A 26,130-nucleotide genomic window follows, 5' to 3' on the forward strand; every position below is an offset into this window, starting at 1 on the left:
CAAGACACAGTGTATAGTGGAGGTGGATGGCGGGTTCATTATAAAATACCCTAGGGTCTCTTTAGCAAAATGTACACGGCGAAGAGGTATGATTGATTTTCAGCCGTCCATAACAGAACCAAGGGTCCAGATTAGGTCTAAGTTTAAATGAATCGGTATGTAATCCTGATCCTCGGATCAGAGATCGACGGTCTCTATTCTATCTAACTGAGATCATCCCGCATCCATCGGATTCTTGATCTACGGCCATGGTTAGATGCAATCGGATTGGTATGAAGATCTAATCTAATCCGTTGCCTGGGAGATCAACGGATCGCCTTCAACAAACCAGAATTCCACCAGGACCACCCGATCGTAATCTAACGGTTGGAATGGATTCATTGCTCCCGCACCCAAACCTAATCTCAGCCGTTCATAGTTGATTGAACGACCAAGAGGCCTTCTTCATCCTCCCGACCGAACTGGGTGGCGCCGCTGCCCCCCAACGGCGGAGCATCGCCGGTGCTGGCTCGCTATCAACACGGCACATGATTTTCTACCCGGAACACACCAAAAAGAAAGCGGGACTCAAGGCAAGGATGTGGAGAGGAACATACCGGCTTTCGGTGTACCAATCAACCATGTTTACGGTGTGCAGCGGAGCCAAGGCGGAGGTTGTACGGCGGCGAGAAATCGAGGGAGCCACAGGGCTCTCTCCCAACCAGGGCGACTATGAATAGCTCCCTGGCGACCACCCGAAGCTCCATGGCCCGAGATGAACGGCTGTGAACTACCTTCCCCTCTCAATTTGTCTTTGCGGCGGCGATGGACATCACTGGCGGCGCTACTAGGGTTCTGGCGGCGAGAGAGGGCTTGGGGGCTGGGTTCTGCGAAGAATGGTTACAGCACGGATCTTATGCGATGCACATCGGGTCCAGGTGCGGTTCGATGGCCGGAGATCGCGGCATGGCTGAACGGCCCGCGAGCGGTAGTGGTCCGAGGAAGACGGACCTGGTCATCGGGTCCCATAGGTAAGCGACACTAGTTTGCAGGTGTTGGTGGCTTGCGCGTCTGCGGAACGGGCCCCACACGACAGAGGGTAAGGGTTCGGCGCGCGCGACATACGGGCCCGCGTGCGAAGAGCTGGTCGGCTGCGGTGGGGACCCACATGTAAGTGACACAGGCGCACACAGGTGGAGAGATGGGCTGGTGCGTGGGGTTTGGGGAATGGGCCGAATTCAACATCGAGGCCCAGCATAGGTGATAAACCCTTTTCCTTTGTTTATTTATTTTCCCTTTCTTCCTATTTTCAATTCCTCTCATATTTTGTATTTCTATTTTGAATTAAATGTAAACAGAGTTCAAACTTAGATCAAATGTACAATCTCAAATATTGGTATAAACAATTTTATTTTTTTTACTTATACTTCCATACCCTTTATTTTTTTGTGTGGTTTTTCCTTCTCTTCCTCAAATTATAGAATTTCCTTTAGAATTCAAATTCCAATTTGGGTACCAACATTTTTCTTTTTACATTATTTTTTTATATTGTCACAAAATGCTCACAAAGCAAAACCTCAGCATGATGCATATTCCGTTTTAGTATCTTTTATTTTAACTAACCACCCTTAATTATAGGTATGTTCTTGTTATGATGAATATATGGCACACAACATAATGAGATTTACTATACCCTCGTCGCATACATTTTTTTGGTATTACAAATCCTACCCCCCTTAAAAATAATCTCGTCCTCGAGATTTAAGAAGTTCTAGGGAAAAGGTGGGGAAAATCCATGCGAAGCTCTTCTTCTCTCTCCCAAGTTGCTTCATCTTCTCCGTGGTGACTCCATTGCACTTTGCACATCTTTATCACCTTATTTCTTGTAACTCGAGTCAAAGTATCCAAAATCTTGATCGGGTACTCCGTGTAAGTCAAATCACCCTGAACACTAAGCTCTTCCATCGGTAACTGTTCCTCAGGGACACGGAGACACTTCTTCAGTTGAGATACGTGGAACACATTATGCACATCCGATAGACTATCAGGTAACTCGAGTTGGTATGCCATCTCCCCAACTCGCCTAAAGATCAAGAATGGTCCAATATAGCGAGGGGACAATTTGCCCTTGACTTTGAATCTCCTCATTCCACGAAGTGGTGACACCTTGAGGTACACATAATCTCCTTCTTCAAATTCCAGTGGCCTTCTTCTATTATCTGCGTAGCTCTTTTGCCTGGTTTGAGCCACTCTCAAATTCTCTCGAATTATACGAACTTGTTCTTCTGCTTCTTGAATCAGTTCAGGCCCAAAGAACTGTCTCTCTCCAGTCTGATCCCAATATAGAGGAGTCCTGCACTTCCTCCCATATAAAGCTTCAAAAGGTGACATCTTCAGACTGGCCTGATAACTATTATTATATGAGAACTCAGCATAAGGTAGACTCTTATCCCAACTTCCTCCATGCTGAAGGGCACATGCTCTCAACATATCTTCCAATACTTGATTAGTCCTTTCAGTCTGTCCATCAGTCTGAGGGTGATAAGCTGTACTAAAATTTAACTTTGTACTCATGTTCTCATGAAAGCTTCTCCAAAATCTTGAGGTAAACTGCGAACCTCGATCAGACACGATCTTCTTTGGTACTCCATGTAAACACACAATCCGAGCCATATATAACTCTGCTAGCTGAGAACCTTTATAAGTAGTCTTGACAGGAATGAAGTGAGCCACTTTAGTCAATCTATCCACAATCACCCATATAGCATCATATCCTTTCTGGGTGCGAGGCAATCCAGTGATGAAATCCATACCAATCTCTTCCCATTTCCACTCGGGTATCTTCAGTGGATGCAGTAGTCCAGCTGGCCTCTGGTGTTCAGCCTTAACTCTTTGACATACATCACACATATCCACATGTGCAGCTACATCTCTTTTCAATCCATACCACCAATATTTCCGCTTCAAATCCTGATACATCTTGGCACTACCAGGATGAATAGAGTAATCCGAATCATGGGCCTCCTTTAAAATAGTCTCTCGAAGGCTTTCAATATCAGGAACACACATCCTATCCTTGAACCATACAGTGCCTTGCTCATCTTCCGTAAATTTCGGAACTCGACCTTCAGTAATCAGATCCTTGATCTCTTTTATTTTAGCATCACCAATTTGTCCTTTGCGGATCTCTTGCTCCAAAGTAGGTTCCACATCAATAGTAACTCCTTTAGTATGAGCAACAATCCCCAGGTTAAGTCTCATGAAGTCCTCAACAATCTCATCAGGTAGCTGGGCAACAACAGCTGAATGAACATGCTCCTTTCGACTCAAGGCATCTGCAACCAAATTTGCCTTGCCCGGGTGATAGTGAATTTCCAAATCATAATCCTTAATAAGCTCCAACCAACGGTGTTGCCTAAGGTTGAGATCCTTCTGAGTAAATATATACTTCAGACTTTTATGATCCGTATATGCTTGGCACTTGGTCCCCATGATATAATGTCTCCAAATCTTAAGCGCACGCACAACGGCTGCCAATTCCAAGTCATGAGTGGGGTAGTTCAATTCATGTTTGCGTAACTGACGAGAAGCATAGGCAATCACATGTCCTTCTTGCATGAGCACACATCCTAAGCCTTGGCCACATGCATCACAATAGATATCAAATCCTTTCCGTAGGTCTGGCATAACCAATACTGGTGGCGACGTCAATCTTTTCTTCAATTGATCAAAACTATCTTGACACTTCTCATCCCACTTAAATTCTCTCCCTTTTTCCAAAAGTGAAGTCATAGGTTTAGCAATCTTAGAAAATCCTTCAATAAATCTCTGATAGTATCCTGCAAGCCCCAAGGAACTCCGAACCTCAGTGACGGTAGTGGGTATGCTCCACGCCACTATCTCCTTGACTTTAGTAGGATCCACTCTAATCCCTCCATTAGAAATGATATATCCAAGGAATGACACCTCGTCAATTCCAGAACTCGCATTTACTGTACTTGGCGTAGAGTTGATTATCTCGTCGCTTCTGTAGCACCAATCTCAGATATTTCTCATCATCACTATCACTCTTGGAATGAATAAGAATATCGTCGATGAAAACCATGACGAATCTATCCAAATCATGAACACTTTGTTCTTCAGATCCATAAAATAGGCTGGTGTATTGGTTAGTCCAAATGACATAATGGTGAATTCATATAAAACATATCGGGTCGAGGAATTCGTCTTGGGAATATTCGATGGCCTAATCTTCATTTGATGGTAACCCGATCGGAGATCAATCTTCGAGAATACACTTGCACTTCTCATCTGATCAAATAAATCTTCAATACGGGGTAATGGGTACTTGTTCTTCACCGTGACATCATTGAGTGATCTATAGTCCACACACATCCGTTGCGATCCATCCTTCTTCTGCACAAATAACACCGGTGCTCCCCAAGGTGAGGAACTCGGACGAATATACCCCGCTTTTTGTAACTCAGTTAACTGCTTCTTAAGCTCCTTTAGTTCATCTAAGGACATCCTATATGGCTGTTTAGAAATAGGGGCAGTTCTAAGTAAGAGATCAATAACAAACTCAACTTCCCTATATGGTGGCATCCCTGGTAACTCCTCTAGAAAGACATCCGAGAAATCTCTAATTGCACAGATGTTGTCACCCACAAACTTCTCATCTTCTAAGAATGTCGCTAGTCTGATGGTGGTAGTTACTGCAACTTCAACTTCAAATCTTTCTCCTTTGGGACTAGGGAGTTCTATGGCTCCTTTAGTACAGTGTATAAACTGCCTTTGCTTTTTTTTAACCATAACATACCAAGGATCACATCTATAGTGCTCTCTTCTAACAGTATAGGGGTAGCCTATCTGGGTTAGAAATACAGGGTAGAAAGGAAGAATTGTAGACAAGGCGAGTCATTACGAGAAATATTACTGCGGGGGATTTATTAGCTAAGTAGATTAGTGTGTCACCTACTAAAGCTAATTCATTACCTTATGGTGGTACATGCTAAGATGTTCGTCTATACTATTTCAATCAATCAAAGAAGCAAATCAAGCATTGATCATCAGAACAATCAACCAACATTTTTAATAGAGAAAATAATTTTAATTTTTTTGCCTTAGGTCTCCTATCTCTAAAAAAAATTCATAAATGTAGGATTCCAAGGTATGAAATCCATCTTGTCTTAGAGCAGAAAAGATAAGAGTAATCAGAGTATGATAGCAAAAGGTGAGATAGGACCAAGATAAGATGAGTATAGAAAGAATCAGAGTAAGATAAGTAGGTAAGGGTTTGTCCATTTCTATCTAGGTTTCGTCCTACAGTCAACATTTCCTCTGATACCACTTCTGTCACACCCGGCTTTAAGGAACAAAGCCAGGTGCATCTCATACATGCGCCAAGAAGACAACATATATAATAACAGAGTGTATAGAGATAAATGTCATAAAACATCAGAGTATTTATTACATAGCGGAAGACTTATTACAAAATAAGATAATAAAAATAAAACGAACTAAGGATCGTCGGCGCCAATGTCAACTGAGAAACGCCACCTAGATCAGATCATACTCCTCGCATTGTGGCTCCTCCTGAACCACCTGCTCTTCTCCTGTGGGGGGTGTGAGACAGCAAGGGTGAGCTCACACATGATCATAGCTCAACAAGTTGTGGGGAACCAGTGGACATAAACTCACAAAGGCGTGAGCTCATGTGGTGTGTAAGGCTAATCAATGATAGGGGTTTAAAGCTGAGCATTGCTTTTAAGTAGTCGGTCAAAATTTTATTAGCAGTTACTAAGTGTAAGTAAATACCAAACCATAAGTAAAGTAATAGAACAAATTTATAATAAACCCATGCAATGCATATGACAAAATTGAATTAAAGTTCCATAATTTAAACATCAGAGAGTCCTGAGCCGCTCATGACCGTGAGCTCGGCTAGTATACCAGTTTTACACTCTGCAGAGGTTGTACCCTTTACCCACAAGTCATGTTACCCATCTGCCAAGGGGTCGCGAATCCCATACACCTCTACCTAGGAAGCGCGGCAGGGCAACACTACGAGGCCTTTACAAAGTTCCACTAGCTTCCAAAAACCCGCTACAGTTTATAGGAAGTTCCAATGCAGGGTTCTTGCCTGACCGCCATCGCAGCAAAATCAACCAAGGACCTCCCTACACTGACCACTCCCCTACTGCCCTTGCCCCTTTCGGGTAAGGTAGTCTTCCACTAGCTTTCCTAATTAGTCAGCCAAGGGCGTCCCATTAAACCCTTGTGGTGGCACGTGGTTCTCAAGTTAAGCTCTATGTTCCAATTAACATTAATGAACTTGACATGAACATAAATAGAATAACAAGAATAATTGGAACATAGATATAATAAATGATTATCCCAAAACCATGTAAAGCAGTAGCAAACTACCCAAGAGATTCAAGGGTAAACAAGGTAATGAGATAAACAATCTAGGATGACCTATCGGGTCCCATCAAAATTAGCCTATGCATGAGTAAATGATATTAAAGAACATTATTGGGTAAAAAGTGATCAAGGGCACAACTTGCCTTCAATGAGCTCCTGCTCAGCTACTTCTATCTGCTGCTCACCAGGATCCTCAGTCACGGGCTCTTCTACTCGCCACAATACAAACAAGCACAGTGCATATAGAGAAATTAACATTACACCAAACATATATACAAAATACACAGTAATAATCTACACCTTAAAATAAAATCCTAGGAACAGAAATCACAATTTTTGGAGTTATAGATTTTAAGATATGAATTTTCAAAGGTTTTATGTGCTTAAAATAGGATTAAGTGAGAGATTAAATTTCTTACTGTTTTCATGACAAAACAGAGGCTCTAAGTGGTAGATAATAAAATTACAAAATTTTAGAAAGTGGAATGGACTAATTTGGAGTTCATATGCAATTTGTATGAATTATTGAAGTTCTAGCCATTATTTTCCTATTAAAAATCCATTTATAAATCATTTTCTCTGGTTTTATAATGTTCTGGACTGGGCCTCATTTAAACAGGAACACAGGGGGCTCGGGGTAAATTGCCCAAGACACAGTGTATAGTGGAGGTGGATGGCGGGTTCATTATAAAATACCCTAGGGTCTCTTTAGCAAAATGTACACGGCGAAGAGGTATGATTGATTTTCAGCTGTCCATAACAGAACCAAGGGTCCAGATTAGGTCTAAGTTTAAATGAATCGGTATGTAATCCTGATCCTCGGATCAGAGATCGACGGTCTCTATTCTATCTAACTGAGATCATCCCGCATCCATCGGATTCTTGATCTACGGCCATGGTTAGATGTGGTCGGATTGGTATGAAGATCTAATCTAATCCGTTGCCAGGGAGATCAACGGATCGCCTTCAACGAACCAGAATTCCACCAGGACCTCCCGATCGTAATCTAACGGTTGGAATGGATTCATTGCTCCCGCACCCAAACCTAATCTCAGCCGTTCATAGTTGATTGAACGGCCAAGAGGCCTCCTTCATCCTCCCGACCGAACTGGGTGGCGCCGCTGCCCCCCAACGGCGGAGCATCGCCGGTGCCGGCTCGCTATCAACACGGCACATGATTTTCTACCCGGAACACACCAAAAAGAAAGCGGGACTCAAGGCAAGGATGTGGAGAGGAACATACCGGCTTTCGGTGTACCAATCGACCATGTTTACGGTGTGCAGCGGAGCCAAGGCGGAGGTTGTACGGCGGCGAGAAATCGAGGGAGCCACGGGGCTCACTCCCAACCAGGGCAACTATGAATAGCTCCCTAGCGACCACCCGAAGCTCCATGGCCCGAGATGAACGGCTGTGAACTACCTTCCCCTCTCAATTTGTCTTTGCGGCGGCGATGGACATCACTGGCGGCGCTACTAGGGTTCTGGCGGCGAGAGAGGGCTTGGGGGCTGGGTTCTGCGAAGAACGGTTACAGCACGGATCTTATGCGACGCACATCGGGTCTAGGTGCGGTTCGATGGCCGGAGATCGCGGCATGGCTGAACGGCCCGCGACCGGTAGTGGTCCGAGGAAGACGGACCTGGTCATCGGGTCCCACAGGTAAGCGACACTAGTTTGCAGGTGTTGGTGGCTTGCGCGTCTGCGGAACAGGCCCCACACGACAGAGGGTAAGGGTTCGGCGCGCGCGACATACGGGCCTGCGTGCGAAGAGCTGGTCGGCTGCGGTGGGGACCCACATGTAAGTGACACAGGCGCACACAGGTGGAGAGATGGGCTGGTGCGTGGGGTTTGGGGAATGGGCCGAATTCAACACCGAGGCCCAGCATAGGTGATAAACCCTTTTCCTTTGTTTATTTATTTTTCCTTTCTTCCTATTTTCAATTCCTCTCATATTTTGTATTTCTATTTTGAATTAAATGTAAACAGAGTTCAAACTTAGATCAAATGTACAATCTCAAATATTGGTATAAACAATTTTATTTTATTTACTTATACTTCCATACCCTTTATTTTTTTGTGTGGTTTTTCCTTCTCTTCCTCAAATTATAGAATTTCCTTTAGAATTCAAATTCCAATTTGGGTACCAACATTTTTCTTTTTACATTATTTTTTTATATTGTCACAAAATGCTCACAAAGCAAAACCTCAGCATGATGCATATTCCATTTTAGTATCTTTTATTTTAACTAACCACCCTTAATTATAGGTATGTTCTTGTTATGATGAATATATGGCACACAACATAATGAGATTTACTATACCCTCGTCGCATACATTTTTTTTGGTATTACATACATTTAGTTCGTTTATTTGAATTTCTTCGGAAAATTCAGATTTGAACTGCAAGTCACTCGAAACTTGGAAAATCATGCATGCCAAAATGATACCCATGCTATTTAGCACAAGTTACGGCCGATTCTAGGAGTGGACCGGAAAATTTGATCTACATGCTCACTAAACATGGTCGTGAACTTGTCATCCACATGTTTAAAAATTGTATAAAATACAAATAAAGTCAGAAAATCATGAAACTTGTCCACATATCATGATATCATATATAGAGGCTGTGATAAAAAATTGAGAAAGTTTCAAGAAAGCTGTGACACACTATGTGTAGAAAGCTAAGAGATCCACATTGAAACTCTATGATTTCATGTGTGGATCTCTTAGGTTTCTATACATAGTGCCTCACAGCTTTCTCGAAACTTTCTCAAATTTTTACCACAGGCTCTATATATGATATCATGACACGTGGACAAGTTTCATGATTTTCTGACTTTATTTGTGTTTTATACAATTTTAAACAACTGGATGGCAAGTTCACAGTCATGTTTAGTCAGCATGGTGCTCGAAGGTTCCGGTCTGTTCATAAAATCAGTCGTAACTTGTGTTACCTAACATAGATATTATTTTTGCATGCACAATTTTCATGTTTCGAGCCACTTGCAGTTCAAATGCGAATTTTCCGAAGAAATTCAAATAAACGAACTAAATGTACTAGCTATAGAAAACACTTTTATAATTGTCCCAAAATGGTACATGTAGGTCTACATAGTGTAGGAACATACCATAAAAAGTTTAGTTGCCAAAATTTAAAAAATAAAAATATGCTTTGCCGAGTGCCCAAAAAAGACACTCGGTAAAGAGGTCTTTGCCGACACTACTACAGCACACCTCTGTACAGGCGGTCTGGTTCGCCACTACACAGGCGGTTCCAGGAACCGCTTGTGGTGCACCGCCTGTGATGTAAAACAACATCACAGGCGGTCAATCAAAAACCGCCTGTGAAAAACACAGATCACAGGCGGTCCAGTTCAACGGAACCGCCTGTGATAGACACACATCACAGGCGGTTCAGTTGAACTGGACCGCCTGTGATAGACACACATCACAGGCGGTTTTAATTATAAGCCGCCTGTATTTCCCAGATTCATATACAGAAGCAGATTCATATATATTTTCCAGATTCATATACAGAAACAGAACTAATAACAGATTCAAACACAGATTCAAACACATATTCATCATACAAAGATTCAAACATCCCCATATATAGCAGGTTCCATACACAGATTCATCCACATATATATCAAGTTCCATCATACACAGATTTATACACATCAAGTTGCATAACAACTCAACATCTCAAAGTTCCATAGACATCTCAAAGTTCCATAAACATCTAAAGTTCCTAACTAAAGACCTAAACACTGTGTGATATTGTGTACAAACTTAGTTCTGGGAATTTTTGCAAATCTCCATTTACATTGTAGAATAGCCCTTGTTGATGAAGAACTTCACGACGCATAAAGTAAAGCAAGTCTCTTACAACCTTAGCCACGCCGGTGGAAACCATATCTCTTTCTAACCATTCAGCATTGATCTTAGATTTAGGAACCTGCAATGAAAGCAAAAAGCAATCGGTGCTAAGAGTAATGTGATGAGCAACAATATAACATAAAAATTGCAATATAGACAATGATAGCGAACTTACATCCTCACGATTGACCATGTAATGGAAGGTGACACGACACCATTCGCATACATAATAACCGCACAGGACAGTACCCGGAGGTTGTTTGTCACCATATGGAAATAATGATATTGACAAATTAGGCTTGTCCTCTGGATGTTCGCCGCCAAGATCTTTCCAATAAAAACGGTATGCACTGCATATAAGAATAGCATTGTGAGATTAAGAATACATTTGTTAAGATGTAATAAGTACAAGTGTGCAATAATAATCATACTTCTCTAAAATCTTCAAGAAGTCATTATACGTAGCCTTTTCCATTCTCAGTGAGTCGAAGACCACGACTTTACCATCCTTTGGCCAGATCATGATACAAATGTAGTGGTCACTATATAGACATAGACGAAAACACATGTTAATATCACGATTGCCATAATTTATAGTTCAAAATTAAACCATGTCGATAACTTACTTAAAGTGGTGCGGAGCTATTATTAAGTCCTTGCCATGTTGTACATGATTGTACATGGCTCGTCCAATGTATGCCGCCATTACCTTCATTTTCTTTCTCTGATTCTGTTTGACGGCTTTCTCAAATTCAGCATCGTCCAAGTCTTTGTATTCTTCTCCTTGCCTCCGAGCAACTACTTTGTAGCGAGCTTGGGATATCATCAACGGGTCAAGAAACCCTGTCTTAAGTTGTTTCTTCTTATCATCCATGTATTGCATCCTACGTGTAATAGTGTTAATCGTTAGACTCTCGTTTATGTGTGCGTGTACAAAACTAACAAATATGAAAGTTTAGAGGTACTTACAAGCAGAAGAGGGTTAAGTAGTTCGTTTCCATCCTTTGTCGGTGGTACAACGACCAGAGATCGTCAAAGAATAAATGCCGCACAGGATTTATATGATCATTGCTCCAAAATGCATCTTCTGGCACAACAAATGTGAATTCCTCGAGTTTGTATTTGTTGCTAGCCACCATGTACCACTCATGCATTCTAATCTCCAGAGTCGACAACTTAGAAAGTTGCACCGTCGTTAAGAACGGCCTCCCATTCACAAATTTAGGAGGAACATCCTCCTTCTTGTATACCGAGATATTGGTTTTAAGACGTAATGATTCTCGAGTATGAATCATTCCATCTTCTTCCCATACTTCGAAATTGTCTATTTGGGCCGGCCGTGTGCCTACTCCATGAGATGTTGATACTGCTTTTGATTGATTAGTCATAACTCTCTGCAATTTATGCAGGTAGCGTGCCACTGATTCTGACGGTTTCTTGACATCGTCTGTGGCGATTCGCTTATGAATCTTCTTTGAAATAGTTGGCCCTTCAACATTGGTGCCAACCTTTGGTTCCTTTTTTATGTTGACGTCGACATTCTGAGGAACAATTTTGTCTACGCCCCCCTCGTCGAGTTCCTTCGCAAGAGGCGATATGATTGTTTCAACGATTTTTTTGGAGGTCGGTGTCATATCTTCCTGCACCATGGGGTGTGGAATGATCAAACTAGCTTTTTGTTGCATTGGTGTTGAATTCGGCTCATCACCAAACTTGATGTCGCGTCGATGCCAAAGGACCAACTCGTTAATTGCCTCATGCAAAGTTATGATCCCCTCAACTGGAAAATCTATCTCCCAATCTTCACAACCATTGTCTGTGATTTCTAGAACTTCGACCACAGCATAGTGTGGCGGGACAGGATTGTCCTTGTAGTTAACAAGTCCTGGTTTTACCAAACCAGTAGCAGCTTGCTTTGTTTTTGTCCTAGATCGATTGATTGGAATATGAAGAAAGCAAGGCTTGTCCTCAACAATATCGTCTACAGGGTACTTGGTCAAGTCTTGCACAGATCCAACGCTGCTAGGGACTATAGGTGGACTCATGTGGCTTGGCTTGAGTTCAAATGATATGCATTCTGTTTTCTTCATTTTGTTCATCACGTCATTAATAGCCTTTTATACCCTTTCATCAATAGTCTCTTCAAGGGTCCTTTTCGACTTCTCGTGTTTCCTATATGACGACGCATACTCTGGAAACGCCTCTCTCCAGGAAATCTTAGAAGAGATTCCCCGAGCCCGTCCAGTGTGTTCAGGATTGCCTAGGGCTGCAGTTAGTATGTCATTCTCCCTCCGAAGCTTAAATTCTCCTTTTTTTCTCTTATCTGCATATTCTTGAATTTTTGACGAAACTTCGCCTACCAATTCTGGATGCACAAGTTTGCCGTCCTCACTCAAACCTGCTCGACCTAAGATCCAATGAATAGCTCTCTCATCGATATCTTTTAATATTGGGTCCAAAGTGCCGTTAGTTATAGCTTCCTCGATAATCTTGTTCCACTGCACAACTTTGTGGTGATATCCGCTTGACCCCAGGCGATGGGGGTGTTTGTTCATCTTCGCTCTCTGAGAATTAGTTTTGCCCAGTTCTTTGGCCTTCAGTTCGGTCTTCTGACGAACAAATTCCTCCCACTGAGCTTGAGTGATTTTCCCCATTTTCTTGGGTGGAGGAACCTTATTCTTCTTAACAAAGTCCCTATTCATCTCGGTCTTCCACCCACGAAACATCTTGGCCATAGCAGAGAGCATCGACTTCCTTACTGCATCCTCTGTGCCTTTTGGGAACTTGAATGACTCAGACAACTTAGCCCATAGCTTGTTGCGGGTGTCTTCATCTAAATCCTTCCATTTTTGAAGTGTGATTGGCACTATATCTCTAACAGTAGCCCCGCAGGAATTTCGAAACTTTGTAACCACGTCAAGTGGTTCTTCAGGAAACCCCTCTGCATTTAGTTTTGTTACATACATAACTGCACCTTCTTTCATCTGATTTGGACCTCGTCGCCCTCGTTTCCGCTTATGTGAAACGGATGATTCAGGCATCGAAGCATCCTCCGTGTTTCGTGTAGAAGATGCATCCTCTTTCTTCTCTTCATTTGAAATCTATATAGTGAAAAAATTAATGGCCTTTCATATATGAACATTATTTTACAATATAGTCGACATATTTCTATTTACCTCTTCATCGTTGGGAATATAGTCGGCATCAAGCTCATCTGATGTTTTTTTCTTCCTTGGAGGTATAGGAGTACAAGGATTGTCGTCACTAGAACTATCCTCCCCGCTCCCTTCACTGGAGCTGCTCGTTGTCTGCCATTCAAGTTTGGTCGCGTCTTCATCAACTTTGTTAGACGCACCGGTGCAGACCACATTCATACTAGGCTGCTCGTTGTCTGCCATTCAAGCTGGTTCCATCGATAAAGGGATATACTGTTAGTCTGATATACTGGTTCCATCAATAAGGGAACTTGGAGAAAAGGCACTTTCCAATGCAGTTAGACAGAGAAGGCATGGCTGTGATGTTATAATGCTGAAGGACCCCAAGAAGAGATTATGCCCTATAGTCTACCACCTCTCGTTATTTGTGGGCTTCACCGAGGGCGGGAAACATTTGGTGACATCAAACGACCTTCGGGCTGGGGACGTCTGCGAGCTTGTTAAGGGGCCAGACGATGGTGAGCCGGTGTACTCTGTCCGGATGTGTGGTCACAAAATTTAAAGCCGCCCCGGCTTCATCTGTGCGCTTCTCTTCTCTTATGTTGGCTACTAAGATCACTTAGCACCCCACCTAAGAGAAGAGAAGCACACACATGCAGCCGGGGCAGCTTTTAATTTTGTGACCACACATCCGGACATAGTACACCGGCTCAACATCGTCTGGCCTCTTAACAAGCTCGCAGACGTCTTCAGCCCGAAGGTCGTTTGCTATCACCAAATGTTTCCAGCCATCGGTGAAGCCCACAAATAACGGGAGGTGGTAGACTACAGGGCTTAATCTCTTCTTGGGGTACTTCAGCATTATAACATCACAGCCATGCTGAAGGACCCCAAGAAGAGATTAAGCCCTGTAGGACCCCAAGAAGATATTAAGCCCTGTGGACTACCACCTCCCGTTATTTGTGGGCTTCACCGAGGGCGGGAAACATTTGGTGACATCAAACGACCTTCGGGCTGGGGACGTCTGCGAGCTTGTTAAGGGGCCAGACGATGGTGAGCCGGTGTACTCTGTCCGGATGTGTGGTCACAAAATTTAAAGCCGCCCCGGCTTCATCTGTGCGCTTCTCTTCTCTTATGTCTGCTACTAAGATCACTTAGCACCCCACCTAAGAGAAGAGAAGCACACACATGCAGCCGGGGCAGCTTTAAATTTTGTGACCACACATCCGGACATAGTACACCGGCTCACCATCGTCTGGCCCCTTAACAAGCTCGCAGACGTCTTCAACCCGAAGGTCGTTTGCTATCACCAAATGTTTCCAGCCATCGGTGAAGCCCACAAATAACGGGAGGTGGTAGACTACAGGACTTAATCTCTTCTTGGGGTCTACACACTTAAGATTGTAGGAGCTAGTGCTCAACTACTAGCATCTATAGATATGGACACAAGTCCAAATTTGGTGCTACTCGGCACCATCGATATCACTAGAAAAAAAATACATCAAAGAGATACACTTCCCAATAGTACTCGAAGATAGTTCATTGACTTGACACTCTCTAAGAGGTTCATACAAAATACATTATCTCTAAGAGTGAAACCTACGATACTCATATCGTGTTGTTTAGGACTAAACATCAACAACCCCTTGACTGGTCGCTATCATACTCAATTCCAAAATATTTTTCCAATATGTCGGCTTGAGTAAGGAGATCTGGGCTTGGGAGTTCCTCCAAATCATCTGCAGCTTCATCATCTTCAGCATATTGCAGGGCTTCATCTTGAATAATTTTAGCCCTCTTGGAGTCAGCATACTTTTTGATGGACAGAGCACACTTCTCAAGCATGTCGCATACATCTCCAATTTGAAACAAAGTGGTCTTAAGTGTGTACACTGATTCCGGTTCACTAGTATCCACAACCCCATCAGTCACTAGACTGCGAATGATGTCAACATGTGTCTCGATGACTCGAACTGAGCTCTCAACCATGTCAAGTGGCTCTTTTTCCATCTCTAAAACTGAAAATGGCCAAGCCTCACAATCAACATTGAGATCGCAACAAAGGCAGGGATCAGAGGGAAAACAAGGATGTGGCTTATAGGGCAAAAAGAGGGGTCCAAATAACATTGTCATGGCTATGAACAAGTCAAAGATGGGAGATAAGAACAAGTCTTATAACATAGGGTTGGGAAGCAAAGATAGGTAGTCAAAAAACTAAGAAGGGAGATAAGAACAAGTCTTATAACATAGGGAGATAATAACATTGCCATGGCTATGTACTTCCATGATGTATGTGGCCATAAACACTAAAAATAGACTTGTTTCCCCAATCACTATGGAGATTTTCTACCAAGAAGGGGTCCTAGTAGTTGCATCAACTATCCATGACAAAATTCTTCATAAGCATAATTACCAACATTTAATCACAAGGGATACAAGCTACTAAAGCAAAAATGGTGACCTTCACAAAATATGTAAGTGAAAACACCAACAATATAAGCATAATGACCAACATTAACAATATAAGATTAACAATAATTAAGGCAGGGGTCCTAGTAGTTGCATCAACTATCCATGACAAAATTCTTCATAAGCATAATTACCAACATTTAATCACAAGGGATACAAGCTACTAAAGCAAAAATGATGACCTTAACAAAATATGTAAGTGAAAACACCAACAATATAAGCATAATGACCAACATTAACAATATAAGATTAACAATAATTAAGGTAGGACTAGCAAAAACAAGTAATCAAGGCATGAATTTTTAACAAGTAATTAAGGCATGATCAAGGAGTGCACTGAGGGCTCGGAGATGGGCACGGCGGCGCACTCGGCGCTCGGGCTCGGCGGCGCTCGGGCTCGAGGACGGGGACGGCGGCGCTTGGCCTCGGAGACGGTGGCGCTTGGGCTCGGGGACGGGGAAGGGGACGGTGGCGCACTCGGAGATGGGCACGGCGGCGCGCTCGGGCTCGGGGACGGTGGCGCACTCGGAGATGGGCTCGGCGGCGCTCGGGCTCGGGGACGGGGAAGGGGACGGTGGCGCACTCGGAGATGGGCTCGGCGGCGCTCGGGCTCGGGGACGGGGTGGAGGGCGCCTCGGAGACGGTGGCGCTCGGGGACGGGGACGGGCGCTCAGCTCGGAGACGGTGGCGGTTGGGCTCGGGCTCGGCGACGGCGTGGAGGGCGCTCACGGCTCGGAGACGGGGACGGGAACGGCGGCGCAGCAGCCTGGCGGCGTAGTATCAGCTCCGGGCGAAAACACTAAACCCTAAGCCACCGTACCGACGCTTTTATATAGTAAACACATCACAGGCGGATTTTAAGAAAAACCGCTTGTGATGTATAACATCACAAGCGGTTTTCTATGTCGACCGCCTGTGATATGTAAACATCACAGGCGGTCGGAATAGAAAACCGCTTGTGATGTTATACATCACAAGCGGTTTTTTTTAAAATCCGCCTGTGATGTGTATGTAGTATAAAAGGCTCGGTTCCAGCGCAGGAACCCTAACTTCCGAAGCCCGACGCCGCTAGGCTGCACACTACTGTAGCGGCGGCGGATTTTTTTGATCTACGGGGAGAAGGTTTTGTTTTTGATTTTCGGGCTTGATTTCAAGAGTTTATGCATATATATGATCTCCGTTTGTTTTATTTCTCATTTTGATACGATTTTTTGCCTCAATTTTGTAATATAGACCGGAATTGAAGAAAAACTCAGGAATTCCAAGATTTAGACTTGTAGTTGATCGGATTTAAAGATTTTTTTTGAAGAGTTGTCTCACCTCAAGGTACCTATATTGCTGCAATCTTGTTTCATTTTCATGCACATTAATTCGTTCATGATTTAGGGATTAAATTCAATTAATTAGGGATATTTTAAAAATTTTTGTCTCATGTACTAGGTACATCTCGATATGATCTTGTTTCACTTTCATGAACATTTAATTTTTCATGTTACATCTCGATATTGACGTTAATCAATATAGGGATAGGTAATGGCGGACCGAGGTTGGATGTACAATGTGCCAAGACCACATCCGTCGTACATTCGAAATTTGAGAAGCTTTATTGAAGCGGCCAACAAGCACGCGAATTTGCGAAAGAGCAAGGAGATATTATGTCCGTGCATCGATTGTGATAATAAGATAGCTTGGAGAGATATAGGAGTAATCCAATCACATCTGCTAAAAAGAGGGTTTAAAAACAATTACACGATATGGTCAGAACATGGTGAGTTGGATCCGTGTGAAGTGCCTGGTAATGACGAGAGAGTTGTCGGAATTTTAGATCTTAAAGTTGATGGTGAAGTGGATAATGTGGATGCTAATCAAGAATTTGAAGAATTTGATTGTGAAGAGATGTTGCACCATATGGAACCAGAAATGTTAAGTTCTGTGGGATCGCAGAAAGGGCTATCTAAAATGGAGGGACTGGAAAGTGCCTCAAAAGAACCTTTATATGATGAATCAAAGGGTTGTGACAAAGAGTTTACTACACTGCGTACAGTTCTAGAACTTCTGAAGTTGAAGGCTAGCGCCGGATGGTCTGATACTAGCTTCACAGATCTTTTGAATTTTCTGTCTCAATTACTACCAAAACCCAACAAACTACCAACAAGCACTTATAAAGCGAAGAAGCTTATATCTCCCATAGCTCTGGGTGTGCAAAAAATTCATGCATGTCCGAACCATTGTATTCTGTATCGTGGCGATTTTGAGAACGCATCAAGATGCCCAGTTTGCAATGTCAGTCGATACAAGAAGAGCTACAATCAAGACTGTGTAAAAAAATTCCCGAAGAAAAATAAAAACAAGAAATCCACTATTGGACCTGAAAGTGACGATGACACTTTTGATGACATGGATGGGAAAAAGAAGTCAAAGAACCCAGCTTTGGTGATGTGGTATCTTCCGGTAATTGATCGCTTAAAACGTTTGTTCTCAAACCCTAGGGAGGCTGAGCTTATGCGTTGGCATGCTGAAAATCGCAAGCAGAATAACAAACAGATTCGACACCCTGCTGATGCATCACAATGGAAAAATTTCGATCTTATGTATCCTGAGTTTGCCAAAGAAACCAGAAATGTAAGATTTGCTTTGGGTACAGACGGAATGAATCCATTTGGTGAAAAAAGAAGTGTACATAGCACCTGGCCCGTGACTTTAACGATGTACAACCTTCCATCATGGCTGTGTCACAAAAGAAAGTATATTATGTTGACTATTCTTATTCAAGGTCCGAAATCAGCTGGTGTTGATATTGATGTGTTCCTAGAACCTCTTATGGAAGATATGACAAAGCTCTGGAATGAAGGAGTTAGAATATGGGATGAGTATTGCCGTGAGTATTTCAACTTAAGAGCAATTATATTTGTTACCATCCATGATTCTCCCGGTGGCGCCACACTATCAGGGCAAAAGACTAAAGGAAAGAATGGTTGTGTAGTGTGCGTCGATGGAACTGCTTCCATGTACCTTAAATCATCCAAGAAGTTGGTGTTCATGGGACACAGACGGTTCTTGATGAAGCTGCATAAGTACCGAAAGATGAAAGAGGAATTTAACAATCAACTGGAAAGTGAAGGTGCACCAAAGCCTCATAGTGGGAAACTTGTTTTTGAAATTGTAAAGAACATTCATGTTGTATTCGGAAAGGGAAAAAACAAAGGAGAAAAGAGAAAGAGAACTGACCCTTCAACTTACACAACTTTCAAGAAGCAATCAATATTTTTCAAGTACCTCCCATACTGGAAGGATATGGAAATTTGCCACAGCATTGATTTGATGCATGTAACAAAAAAATGTTTTTGACAGCATCATTGGAACCTTGTTGGGCATGCCGAGTAAGACAAAAGACGGACTTAAATCACGCAATGATCTAGTAGATCTTCAAATCAGACCGGAACTTCATCCAGTGGATAGTGGCAAAGGGAAGCCTTACCTCCCCCCAGCAAGCTACAACTTGTCAGTTGAGGAGAGAACAAAGATTTGCAAATGTTTGCGTGGGGTCAAAGTGCCCACAGGTTTCTCATCCAATATCAGCAGACTAGTCAGGATGAAGGACTTGTCTCTATTTGGCTACAACTCTCATGACTGTCATGTGATGATGACGGTGTTCCTCCCAATTGCGGTAAGAGCCCTCAAAACAGAGCATGTCAAAGTTGTCATCACACGCTTGTGTTACTTTTTCAATGCGGTTTCACAAAAAGTAATAGCTTTAAAAGACTTGGACTATCTAAAGGCATACATCATCGAGACTATGTGCAAGCTTGAAATGTGTTTTCCTCCATCATTTTTTGATATGCAAGTACACCTAATCATACATCTCGTGGATCAGATAAAAATATTAGGGCCACTATATTTACATCATATGTTTCAGTTGGAGCGATACCTGGGAGTATTAAAAGGTTATGTGCGAAATCGCGCTCACCCAGAGGGTTCAATCATTGGGGGATACACTACAGAAGAAGTGATTGAGAGCTATATAGATTACATCAGTGACGAAACAATGATAGGTGTGCCTGTACCTAAACATGAGGGTAAACTATGTGGGAGAGGGAGAATGGGCAAGAAAACTTTTCGCGTTGAGGATTACAAGCTAGTACATTGTGCTCATGGTAGTGTACTACAACATCTCACGATAGCCGAGCCTTACATAGAGGAACACCTGAATGAGCTTCGTAAAGAAAATCAGAACCGCACAGAGGACTGGATCATGAGGGAGCACAAACATCGTTTCAGCGAATGGTTAATGGACAAAAACATCCCATTCGGGGACTCTTCTGATGAGAAAACAATGAAGAATTTGGCTTCTGGGCCATCGTGTTTTGTGACATCATGGCAAGCATATGACATCAATGGGTACACATTCTACACTAAATCAAAAGACATGAAAAGTGTTGCACAAAATAGCGGTGTTCGTATCGATGCTTTTGACCTACATGGACAGAAGACCACATATTTTGGATTCATAGAGGAAATATGGGAACTTGATTATGGCACAAGCATGAAAATACCCTTGTTTAAGTGCCAATGGGTACAACATCCCGTGGGGGTGATAGTGGATAACTACGGACTCACACTGGTAGACTTAAAGAAAGTAGGATATAAAGATGACCTGTGGGTTCTCGCCGAATGTGTTGCACAAGTGTTCTATGTACTCGATCCAGCAGATGAGAAGATGCATGTAGTTATTTCTGGAAAGCAAAAAATTGTTGGAGTTGAGAATGTGGGAGACCAAGATGAGGAATACAATAAGTATGAAGAGATGTTCGTCTTTAACGGTCCAGAGAGAATCAAGCGTGTGGAAAAGAAAATTGATAAGAACTTAAAGCCATACATGCGGAAAAATGGTAGTTCATGAAAAATTGTATGAATCAAATTGTATTTGTTATCATGTATGATCGACTATGAATTGTGGTTGCCAATTAATTTAAAATCTCTCTAGTTATCTATGTGTGCTATTATAATTCATTTAAATTGTATTTGCATATTATTGTTAAAAATTAAATATTAATTCATTTAAATTGTATTTGCATATTTCTGTTAAAAATTAAAATTATTTTCATATTTAAATTGTATTTTCATAATTTTACAATCACAGGCGGTTTTGTCTTAGGGTCCGCTTGTGAAAAGGATAGAGCATCACAGGCGGTCCTAAACAAAAACCGCTTGTGATACTATTACATCACAGGCGTACTAAACCGCCTGGGACATCACAGGCGGTTTTCTAACCGAACCGCCTGTGATGTAAAAATCCTACCGCTTGTATAGAGCCAAATTGTACTAGTGCGAGTGTCAGCAGGTTGGCACTCGGCAAAGAATCCTCTTTGCCAAGTGCCAACCATCGGCCCTCGGCAAAGGGTCGTCAGCTTTAGACGGCCGCTGACGGCCCTTTGCCGAGTGTGTTTCTGTGCCGAGTGTCCTGCACTCGGTAAAAGAGCTCGTTACTGAAAGCAGGACTTTGCCGAGTGCGGCTCTCGGCAAAGGCTTCTTTGCCGAGTGCCCGAGAAAAAGCACTCGATAAAGCGCCTGGCACTCGGCAAAGGCCTGGATTCCGGTAGTGTAATAACTGGAGTGTCTAATGTTTTCATTAACTAATCCGTCCACGACAAATTCTATTAGTTGCATTACATCACATATACGATTCATTCTAAATTATAAAATATTTTGACTTTTGTGGATATATATATATATATATATATATATATATATATATATATATATATAAACATATTGTAAATTTAAGTGTATAACAAAAAAAATTATGTATCTGAAAAAAACAAAACATCTTATATAATCTAGAAAGGATGGAGTAGATTCTGAAGTTTGGTAAAAATTTGCAAGTATCCATTGAATCTTTGTAAAAGGGTATGCAGTATAATATGGGCAGAGGACTTTCTGAACTGTCTTCAATTCCATACCGGCCAGGGGAACAGCAGACCTCTTGTGTGTTTGCGTAGTTTGTTGTAGACTTGCAGCATTACCAGTAAACATGCATGCATGACCTTTATATTTTATTGTTTTCTTACTACAGGATAGAACGACAAAGTACAACGGTCTGCGAGCACTATATTATGAGAGAGAGTAGTATAGTACGTATGTGCAAAAGAGATGGGTGGCCATAGCCCATAGCCGGCGACTGGGGATCTGCTGCGTGGCAGTAGAAAGTGACCTATCCTCAGCATCTTCAAATGGGAAAGAGAGCCCGGCCCGCAATCATTGTGTGCCATACTTTTATCTACCATGTTCGGTGTCTTCCTTCTGAGCTGCCCTCCGAGACCGAGACGACGCAGCAGAGGAGGGGGAAAGAGAGATGATACTGGCAAACGACTACAGCCCGGGGGGCCTTCACGCTTTTCTCTAACGGCAGCAGCTTTCCCGTTGCAACAGCTAGCGGCGTGTGCGCAAAACAAAACAAAGGGGGTGTTTGGTTACACCCCGCTAAAGTTTAGCCCCTGTCCTATCGAATGTTTGAACCTCCGTTCCGGGTATTAAATGTAGTCGGATTATAAAACTAATTTGTCAGCCGAAAATTAAAAGACGAGACGAATCTAGTCCAATAGGTTGGGTCTATATTTCATACTCCTATTTAAAAGTCAAACGTTTGATGTGACCTGGACTAAACTTTAGCAGGAGCAACCAAACACCCCCAAAACAAAACAAAAATCGAGAAGAATTCGGCCAGATCTATGAAGCGTCGTCGTTGTGTTCCCCGCGCTGGCCGAAGATAGCAATAGCATACATACGATGACGACCTAATGTGGACTAATTAATGGGCCGAGGGTTAATCGTGTTCCATCAGTCAAACGAATACACAAAGCTATTTTATCCGTAGGGTCAGAGACAGATTTGATGCGTGGGAATGAGCAAGATACGCTTCCATGAACTGGCGAAGAACGAAAAATCAGAGGCCAGGCAGGAATAATACGGAGGCTGACTGGCACGCAAAGCCTAGCTAGTGGGGCGGCTAACAAACAACCAGAAACGAACACCGGCGAGCCATAGCTCTGGCTGCGCCGCGCCACTGCCAAATTAGCAGGACGTTGATATATATATATGCCATTGTCCCAGCAGCGCCCCCTTTCACGAAACTGTCAGGGGGTACCGGTACGGCCGGCGTGCCATACATGCAACTTCCGGCGCCCCCACACAGTGAAAGCAGAGGAAAGAGGGGCGGCATCAAAGCACTTCCAATAATAGAGGCATGCAAATGCAACGCATAGAGCGGCCGCAGTCCGCAGATCGATCCCCACCGCCCCCCGCCCGCCCTTCTTCCTGCTGCCTGCCCTGCCCTGCCCCCTATCATTCATTATTGGCATGGAGGGAGAGGACATCATACAGAAGCAAACAGCGCAGCACTTGCACTCCTAACTGCTACAGGGCACTAAACTGATCTTAAATTCGGCTGCGGCCGGGCTGCCGCCTCGTGTTCTTTACTTGTTTTGCTCGATCCCTTTTGCCGCCGCCTTTTCTTCTTCCTGCTGTGCCTGCCATGCCATCGCCTACTACGACATTATACGCATCATTATTGGAGGCTGCAATTACATCGGCTGCTGCTGCTTTGCCTCTCTTGCCTGCTTTATGGAGTCATCAGGATCTAGCTAGCGGGCGACAAGCAGCTGCGTGGCTAAAGGAAGGCCAGAATCTTCCTTCGAATAATGAGGCGAGAAGAGAAACATTAAAAGGGACCAAAGGGGGAAACCCCATCGTCACCACATGCATGCTGAGAATCATGAATTTGAAGAAAAAATAATAATATATGGAATAGTGTAAAACGGTAGTAGCAGTAGCAAGAACTAATGAAACAGTAACGGCTGTCTAGTTTCAAGCTAGGGAACGGCTTGATTAAACCTTAGTTACACAGGCACACGGTCGCTCGAATATAGCCGCAGCAGCAGCAGCTAATAACTAATAATGCGAAAATCCCATCACCTAATAAACAAACTCCTACATGAAATGACATACACCTGAGCAGCAGCACATCAGTGAAGAGCTAGCAGTGTGTGTGTGTTAAGCTCGCACACCTTACCTCGTAGTCGTAGTTAAGCACGTACGTTCATCACTCTCTCATCGCTTCGCTTCCTTGCTCCTCCTGGCCCTGGAGCCGCTGGGCCGCGGCCGGCGGCGCGAGGAACCCCATGAACCCGCCGCCGGCGCCAACCAGATGGCTGAAGCCGACCTGCCCAGCCATCGCCGACGGCTGCTGGTGGATCGCGGCCAGAGGGTCGAGCCAAGTGCGGGCCGCAGACGGCCAGCCGCCACTGGACTGAAGGGGTTCCCCTTGGGAGAAGAGCTGCCCGCCCTGGTGGTCTAGCCCCCCTTGCCGTGGGGGCACGCCGAACATGTAGCTGTCGCCGCCATTGCCGGCTCCCGCGCCGTTCTCCGAAGCATGCTGCCACGACGGCATTCTCTGGCCGTGTTCCGCCGCCCAGCCTTGGACGCCTGCTGCACCAGAGATCATACCGTGCTGGTTCGGGGACACATGGCCGAAGAACTGCTGCTGCTGCTGGTGGGCTTGGTGGCTATTAGCGGACTGGAGAGTGAGGCAAAGCTCCTGCGGCTGGTGGTTGGTGGTCGTGCGCGACAGGAGGTCCGGCGGGGAGCCCCTGTACTCGTCCTGGGTGGGGGTGGTGCTGGCTGCCGACGACGAGGGGAACAAAGACTTGACGTTCGCGGAGCCGGAGACGCCGCCATCGGCGCCGCCGACAGAATGTGGCATGAACGAGCCGGCCATAGCACCGATGGCGCCACCGGGGTTGCCGAACCGGTAGGGCGACGTCGACGTCACCTGCTCGGCCGGCTCGGTGGCATCTGCCGCCTCCGTGGGAGGCTGCTGCACCTCCACCCGGTCGGCCGGGATCTCGTCGATGGCGGCCTTAGCGTTGCGGATGAGCCAGTCGACGGCCTTGCTGGGGCGGTCGTAGCCTAGCCGATCCTGCACGTCGTAGAACCGGATGGCCGTGTGCGCCGCGAGGCGGACACGGCGGTCGCGCAGCCCGCGCGCGGTGCACACCTTGCTGTGGCGGTCCTTGCGCCCGGCGGCGGAGCGCACGATGCGGCCGCTCACGAATGCGGTGGCCAGCGCGTCCACGGGCGTCGACTCGCCGCTGCTGACGCCATCGGCGCCGGCTCCTGCAGCCCTCGGCGGCTGCTGCTGCTGCTGCTGCTGCTGCTGCCTCCCGTGGTGCTGGAGGTAGCTGAATCCTTGCTGGTGATAGATCTGGAGCTGCTCCTGCGCCTGCGCTCTCTCCTTCTCCTGGAGCAGGTAGTGCAGGGTGCTGGTGGCGGCGGTAGGGTTGCTCCAAGGGTCCAAGCCCTTGGACAACTGGTTCTTGTCCTCCTCCAGCTTGAGCTAACTCACTTGCGCACTCCCTACAACACAGCCGGAAAGAACAAAGCTACTAGCTAGGAATCAAAAGAGAGAAAAACTAATCGCGCGCCTAAGAGACCGAACCGTTTCAGCTGCATGCGATCCTCCCCGCGCCAAAGCTCTCACTCGGCTGGCCATGTCGATGAAAAAGATTTAGTGGCCATATGGGCGGAAGGAAGTTGGGACTTGGGAACCGTCCACAAGCACAAGGACTCCGTCCGCAGGAGGAGAGGCGCAGCGCAGGCAGATAGAAGTAGAACCACACCAAGCCAAGCTGCTTAATAGTAGCTCCTGCGTGCGCTGGTGGCCTGGGAGCATGCAGCCGGCCGGCCTCTCTTTTGTGAAAGTGACAAGCAAAAGAAGGCAGTGCAGATCTTATCTCGGCAACCTCTCTCTGTGACCGAGGAGAGGGAAGGCCGAGGAGAAGGGAGGGAGAAATTAAAAAGATTAGGACCTCTCTACCAGAAAGGTGAAATAATTATTATTCTACTAGTACTCCTTCGATCTTTTACCTACACCTTGACAAGGACAAGAGCTACCACGTACTCCTAGTACCATATATATTTGAACTGAGAGGAGAAGATCGTGTCTCTTCTCCATTTTCTGGTCCCTTCTCAGTTTTAATTTTTTGTGTGGGTGAAGTGTAGTACGTACGCAGAGAGGCCGCTATAGCCTGCTATAGATGGATTGATAGGATGATGCAGGGTCGCAGCAGGGAAAGGGTGGCGCGGACAGGCAGGCCCAGAGACAGGAGTCAGGGTGTAGGCCAGAAACTAATTTGCTGAGATCACGTGTCTCTCTGCCTCACTTCCTGATCT

The 26,130-nt window shown here is 44.5% G+C and overlaps 1 protein-coding gene across 2 annotated transcripts; it reads right to left on the minus strand.

Annotated features, from left to right (window-relative positions):
* Positions 1-23,677: 23,677 nt before the first annotated feature.
* LOC100382892 (uncharacterized) lies at positions 23,678-25,831 on the minus strand. Of its 2 annotated transcripts, XM_020549871.3 has the most exons (2): positions 25,397-25,831; positions 23,678-25,314 (listed from the first exon to the last, which is right to left on the minus strand). In XM_020549871.3, the coding sequence occupies exon 2, from the start codon at positions 24,674-24,676 to the stop codon at positions 24,002-24,004; it is 675 nt and encodes a 224-aa protein (XP_020405460.1). In that variant the 5' UTR covers positions 24,677-25,314; positions 25,397-25,831; the 3' UTR covers positions 23,678-24,001. The 2 variants fall into 2 exon arrangements, with proteins under 2 accessions (XP_020405460.1, NP_001169052.1); NM_001175581.1 differs by lacking the exon at positions 25,397-25,831 and having other exon boundaries at positions 23,768-25,003.
* Positions 25,832-26,130: the final 299 nt, after the last annotated feature.

Source organism: Zea mays, chromosome 3 (assembly GCF_902167145.1).
Source record: "Zea mays cultivar B73 chromosome 3, Zm-B73-REFERENCE-NAM-5.0, whole genome shotgun sequence".
Taxonomy (NCBI): domain Eukaryota; kingdom Viridiplantae; phylum Streptophyta; class Magnoliopsida; order Poales; family Poaceae; genus Zea; species Zea mays.